Source organism: Otolemur garnettii, unplaced genomic scaffold (genome assembly GCF_000181295.1).
Source record: "Otolemur garnettii isolate 467f Iridium unplaced genomic scaffold, OtoGar3 scaffold00260, whole genome shotgun sequence".
In the NCBI taxonomy this organism is placed as follows: domain Eukaryota; kingdom Metazoa; phylum Chordata; class Mammalia; order Primates; family Galagidae; genus Otolemur; species Otolemur garnettii.
In genome coordinates, this window is record NW_003852655.1 from 545,618 (window position 1) to 552,477 (window position 6,860).

At 52.9% G+C, this 6,860-nt stretch overlaps 1 protein-coding gene across 1 annotated transcript in view; it reads left to right on the plus strand.

Moving 5' to 3' along the window:
* Nucleotides 1-3,769: 3,769 nt before the first annotated feature.
* TOLLIP (toll interacting protein) overlaps nucleotides 3,770-6,860 on the plus strand; it is a 23,895-nt gene continuing 20,804 nt past the window's right edge. Inside the window, exon 1 of the mRNA XM_012813339.1 lies at nucleotides 3,770-3,875. Within this exon, the coding sequence (XP_012668793.1) occupies nucleotides 3,843-3,875 (33 nt within the window). The 5' untranslated portion in view covers nucleotides 3,770-3,842. The remainder of the gene's footprint in view (nucleotides 3,876-6,860) is intronic.

Here is a 6,860-nt window from a genome sequence, read left to right on the forward strand (position 1 = left end):
AGATGATGAGAGTTGGTTAATGGGCACAGACATGCAGTTAGACCAGTGGGTCTGTATGTAAACAGCGGAACTGTATTAAAGGGCTGCAGCAGTAGGAAGGTTGAGAACCATTGAGTTAGACAGAAGTAGGTTCTAATGTCAAGGGTGACTACAGATAGCAACAATGTATTATACATTTCAGAATAGCCAGAAGAAGGGAGTTGAATTATTCCCAACACATAGACACATAAACACTGAAGGTGAAGAGCACCCCAAACACCCCAACCTGAAGGTAACAGTCATGTGCATAACAAAATATCATGCCTACCCCATAGCAATGTGAAATATTATGTATCAATAAAAAATAAAAAGAACGACAGGGGATGCTGAGGCCAACAGTGTGAATGGTTCTCTTTTTATCCATTTGCTCCCCGACCCACCCCCACATCCATTCCCCAGCCTTGCCTCAGTGCAACTTTACAACCCATTCTTCTTCCTCTACACTGCATCCACTTCTTTCCTCCTTGAATCTGGGTTGACCAGGTAACACTAGCAGGCGAGACAGAAGTGGGCCACCCAGAAAACACTTGCATGATGGGGCTTGACCTCCTGCTGCCTTGGACCCCATCCGAAGACACTCGGGTGAGCCTGCCGAGTAAGGGGAGACACCTGGCCCAGCAACCCCATGGCCACAGTGCAGAGCTGGGCAGGAGAGTGGCACTCTCTGGGACCTGTCAGAGTCTAGTTAACGTGCCAAACTGACCGACAAGGTATGTGTGATACCATCAGACATGATGTGAACGCAAACCAGACCAGAACTGCCCCTTAGAATGTGAACCACATAAATGCTTGGTGTTGTAAATCACCAAGTTTTGCAATGGCTGGTCACACAAAGGAGATGACTGACACAATCCTCTATGTGTGTGGGGGGCTGCCTTCCACAGACCAGACCACCTGGGTTCCTTGTTCCGACCTTGTTGGGATCAGCCAACACTAGAAGGCACTGGAAGGCGATGGAGGGTAGCAGACATAAGGGTGTTTCCACATTTCCTCCCTGGCTTCCCAGATTTTCAGTATAGCAGTCGCTGTTTTCTCCTTAAGGCCCAGCTCCGGCTGGGTGGTCCATCTCCCACTGGGTTCTATTAGCAACTTCCTTATAGTTGGTCTGTCAGTCCTGCCAGCTGCATCAGTCCTTGTCCTCTGTGTTAGCCCTGCCATACCCGTATAAATAATCATTAAAATACATGTAGTAAGTGTGACATTCAACATCTGATTCACCTTGTTAAGTTCTTGTTTCTGATACAATAGAATCTCCCATGTCTCAAGGGAGAGTTGACCATCTCCCTACCCTGACCACCTCCTTAGGTTGATGTATTTTCACAGACCGGACAGGCACCACATGTATGCATAACCACAGCAGGCCTAGTTCCTTACAGTGCCTTGGGTGGTCAACGTACACAGGGTCTATGGTAATTTGTCTCCTGTAGAGTCTGTAGGTCTTTCTATGTAGACAATTATAACATTTTAAAAGTTTCTTATTTTGCCTTGTGTTTTGCTATGTTTTCTTGTAAATTTGTAAGACCTGTTAATAAGTTTAGATTAACCCTGTTGCATACATTGAGATGTTTTCTTTTCATCATTAACTTTTTATTATTGTTAGGTATTGTTCCAGAAAAGCCCCTCCCCCAGAAAGCCCATCTCCAGGTCACAAAACTTACTTGCTGAAAAATTAAAACTATGACCTACCCCTAATGGCTCTTCATTGGCTATTCTACCATCCCATCATCATTCTGAGACTTCCCCTAACGGAGCCTATATACAGGTATGCTTTTCTTTTATTCTCTCTTTTCTCCTCCACTCTCTCTCCTCCTCACTCTCCTCTTTTCTCTCCCCTTTTTGCTTCTCTTTTCTCTCCTCCTTGGTGCTGCTCTGCAGCCTCCCTCCCCCACCAATAAAGACCTTTCGTATAAGCCTTGGTGGTCTGTGAGATCTCTGCCGGTGGAATGCCATGCTTTCAATTATTCTGATAAAATAGAATAGATCACCACACAGATCATAAGCATATAGTCAAATGTGTTTTCAAAACTTTATACATTAGTGTAACAACTCCTCTTCAATCGAGACATATAATCTTTGTAGTACCCCAGAAAGTCCTGTCCAGGTCCATCAATTATCTCCACTACCCCAACCCAGCGCCGGGACAACCACTGCCCTGATGTGTGTCACTGTACCTTTTTGAAAGGTGTTTCAGCTGGTATAGAATTCTGGTTTTTTTTTTTTTTCTTTCAGCACTTTAGAGAGTCATCCCTTTGTCTCATGGCTCAAATTGTTGCCAACAGGAAGTCTGTTATTCTTAGTTTTAAGTAAAGTGCCTTTCTCCTCTGGCTGCTTTTATGACTTTCTGCTTTTCATTATTGGCAGCGAGTCTGGTGTGACCCAGTGTTTCGTTTCTTTGTTTGGCATTCACTGTCGCTCACGTATGTGGTTTGGCTCCTGTCATTAACTTGCAAGGTTCTCAGCCATCTTTTCTTTTTCCTCCAGGATTCCAATAACACTTAAGTCAGATGACCAGCTGGAAATGCCGCGGAGTAAACGGCACACCGTGGTCTCAGGGTCCGAGGCGAGCGCATAGGCAGCTCCACTGGGGCCTTCCAGGCTGTGACTAAGGAGGCAGGTGGGCTGCACTCTATCTAGGGGCTTGACTGGGGAAGGAACCAAGCTCCCTCAGGTTGCTGGCAGAATTTGTTTTCTTGAAGCTGCGGATATATGGCAGCTTGCTTCTTCAGAGCATGAGAGGCCCTGAGATCGGGTCTGCAGGCACGAGGGAATAATGCAATGCAGGCCAACCATGGCGGTGACACGCCACCACACTTGCTATGTTCTATTGTTTGGGGAAAAGTCACAGCCCCGACCGCCCTAAAGAGGAGAGGAGGACTGGACAAGAATGTGAACACCTGGAGGTTGGGGTCCTGGGCCCACCTGTCCACCACGTGCGGGAGGACTGGGGAGGCGGGAGGTGGGTCTAGTGCTCAGACGAGGTCGAGGCCGGGTAGCATTTCGTGATCAGCAGCCTGCAGACGGCTGATAGCAACTGAACTGTGGCGTTCACTGAGCGCAGGTCGAGATTACAGCGAGGCGGTGCCCATGGACCGGGGAAGATGCCAGGACACACTGGGAGGTGTGGTCTTGGAGACGCGAGCAGAGAGAGCAGGGTGGCGCCCAGGAAGAAAGCGACTCCAGCAGGAATGGCCATCAAATCTGGGATCTGGGGCAGCTCAAAAAGAACGAGAACACAGGGCCGCCCGGGAAACCCACCGCCTCCGCTCTGTCCCCGCAATCCCCGCGGAGAGCGGGCAGAGGGAGGAGCAGCCAGGTGCTGCCAGGCGGGAAGGGCTCGCCGTTCCAATCCCTGCCAGCCCGCACGCTTCTCTCCTGCACCCCGACTCCTATTTCAAAAGCTTAAACTCGGACACCTTTCCTCTGGGAGGATTGAAGTGGTCCGGGCCGTTTCCGCAGTGCCCTAGCAGAACCTGTGAGGTTGGGCATGCGCAGACGCCCACTCTTGGAACCAATTTCGCAAGGCGGCCTGGCGGAAGGCTAGAGCAACTGCGCAAGCGCTCTCAGGAGGCTCGGCCCCCGCCCGAGGCGGCAGCGCGCCTGCGTGAGGGGCCCGGAAGGGGCGGGGCCTAGAGCGGCGCCTGCGCAGTGGGGGCGGTGGGCGGTGCGTGGTGGCCGTCAGCTGACTGTGGCGGCGGCTGCCTTGGGCGACTGACTATCGTCGGCGTCGCAGGTTCCAGCCGGGCGCGAGAGCGCGTCTGTCTCTGCTCTCTGGGTCGGCGAGGCGCAGGGGCCGCCGCAGCACCATGGCGACCACCGTCAGCACGCAGCGCGGGCCGGTGAGGCTTCCCAGCGCGGTCGAGCGGGGGCGGCGGCAAGCGGGGCCTCGACCCGGCTCCTTCCCTCTGCTGCGGCGAGCGGCCGGACGGGCGGACGGGCGGGCTCCTCCAAGCTCCCGGGACCCACGGCCGCCCTTCCGCCGAGGGGGAGCAGGGCGGGCTGGGGGCCACGAGAGGCGCTGGGAGAGACTCGGATTCCCTCCCGCCCCGGGACAGAGCGGGTGGCGCCCCGAGGGACAGGCCCAGGCCCAGGCCCCGGGCGGGCCCCCCAGGTGGAGGAGGGTCCCCTTGGTGGAGTAGGACTCAGGTCCTGCTCGGTCCCGTTTAGGGAGGCAGTTCCCTCTTTCTCTCCTACGCAGAGCAAGGGCAGTAGTGACCTGCTTTTGAGTCCGGCTATGTCCCCTGTTGGTGGCCACCATTCAGAGCCTCAGTTTCTTAATTTGTACAAGGGAGAGAGGGAGCTAGGAGCTTCAAAGACGTCTTCCCTCTCTGGATGTTCCTCCTCCTGAGCATTGCCTCTCACCTCTCGGGCTTCAGTAGCGTCACCATTCGGGAGAGCTGGGTTGATTCAGAGAGTGGGCGCCCCAGACTGGGCTGAGGCGGCTTGTCAAGGGTCGTAGGGTCTTATTGATGTGATACTGCATTGCCTCGTCAGTCGTCAGTCGGAAGCCCAGTGCTGAACAGGATTGGGGTACCGTGGTTACCAGGGCGCCCCCACCCTCAAAACTGGGTACTGACAATTCTTGGTAGTGTTTTAACTGACAAGAGACGAATTTTTGGCATACGACATTTTTTCTGAGTTTGAAATGAATTTCCAGGTGCACAGGTACCTTTTCTGAAGGCATTGAAGCAAATCAGACCCACGCTTGCCACATTTAGGCGTGGAAGTGTGGCATAGTCAACGGAGGGACTCTGCATCATGGATCGCCTCCAGTGGCCAGTGTCCTGTCCCTCCACCTTAACTCCTGCAGGCTGATTCTCTCAACAGTTTTCTGGTTTTTGCCTGACTGTTAAGCAGAGCGGCAGGGGAACCAGTACGCTCCCATCATTGTACTCTTCTGGAAAGCAGTGGGCACAGTGATCAGGCAGGGTGGCACTGTATGGTCTGGGAGGTTTCCTCCACCTGCTGGGAGACCAGTCCATCATCTGGAGCCTGACTGGGCTGCGGTGCTGAGTTTGAATTCGTGGGAGGAAGTCTGCCACCAGCACTGTGACGACGTGCAGCTAAAGTCATTATGCTCTGATGAGTAACGGGGTGCGTCAGGTAATGTTCAGACATGTAGGGTCTGTGGCGTCAAGTCCTGACTTTCCATATGCTACCTCTTTGGCTGTGTTCTGGGTGTGACCTAGTCACAGCACATGTAGGCAGGCAGGTATTTCAGGGCACCCTACCGGCCTGTGAGCAGGCAGGTATTTCGAGTCACCCTACTGACCTGTGAGCAGGCAGTAGCATTGGCCATAAGAAGGTGTTGTGAGGACCAGAGTGAGTGCCTTTTGGAGTACACACGTGTGGCTTTTTAACCAGTGTTACCAACCATGATGGTAGGGAACAACTGGGTGTACTTAACTATTGTGGGGATCGTGCAGAGTCGCCTAGAAGACAGGACAGCACAGGTGAACCACGTGGTGACAGTTGCTATCAGATCATGGTCTTAAGTCCAGCGTTAGGTGCTGTGAGAGTTTGTCATTGGTGGCCTAACCTGGCTAGATGTGGGGTAAGAAAGTAACATCTAACCTGAGCTTGAAGGGAGGATGGGGTGTGGGTGGGCAGGGAGGGCATGTTGAAAGCAGGAGCAGACAGGGTCTGGAGGTGGGGTGGGGCACACAGCGCTGGGTTTGGTCCCAGAGTTGATCTGGTCAGTGCAGCAGCCCATTTGGCCTCTGTGTGTGGCACACACCCCACATTGTACCCGCCTTCCGCTGTGAGTTGACTCTGGGAGATTGCTGGCCAGTCACTGGAGTCAGCGGAACTCAGTCCCACAGGGCACACTGACATGGTGTTGGCTTTGTCCTTTTCCATTGCCTCCGTGGTGCTGTGGAAGGCCCCAGGGTAGTGCAGTTTCAGTCCCAGAGATGCTGCGATGCAGGTGGCGCTGGGCCCTGGTGGCAGCGCCAGCACCAGCCAGGGGCTGAGCGGCAGCAAAATTCCCTGGGCTGTGAAGGAGCTCACTCAAGCTTACATCAGCAGGTGTGGTGTTTGCCTTTAGGATGGTGTTTTTCCTTGGCAGGCACTAAGGGAAGCCACAACCCTGTGCTGTATTTGCCTCACTTTTCAAAAATACCACTATTTGGGGCTGTTTGTACCCATTCCACACGTTGTTAAAAAGCACAAGGAGTGACATGTGGGTCCCTGCCCTCGCCAGAGCATGGGGAATGTTCTCGGAGGCTCTGCCTTAAGCCCCAGAGGTGACTGCCAGCTAGGGAGCTGTAGGCAGGGCAGGGTCAGCATTTTTGCAGGCCTCCTTGGAGGGCATGTGGTTATACTGACTGGGTGTCCTGCATGTGGAGATGCGGGGACCATGTATAGGTCTGGGTGGGGCAGCCTGGCCCCCTCTGTTTGCCTGTTCACGGCGCCCTTTCCTCCGTGGGTGGCTGGTGCCATGGTCCCACTCTCCCATTCATTGATAATTGTTGCTGAATCAGTAGTTTTGTTAGGGATGGCAAAGGGTGGTCTTTGAGTTTTATCATTTTGTTCAACACTTACTAACTGAAACTGTTTTGTAAAGATAAACTTTCTCCCTCCACCTGTGCTGTCTAGTTGTCCAGAAACGCAACTGGGAGGGAAAGGCCAACTAAAAGCTACTGATTCTCCTTCAGTTTCCAATAGTCAGGAAGGAATTGGCTTTTTTTCATAGTGTGTGTTGGCGTTTCTTTTCAAGTATCAGAAGGATTTTCACTATGCAGCCATTAAGAAGGATGGAGACTTTACATCCTTCATGTTCACATGGATGGAGCTGGAGAATGTTCTTCTGAGCAAAGTATCAC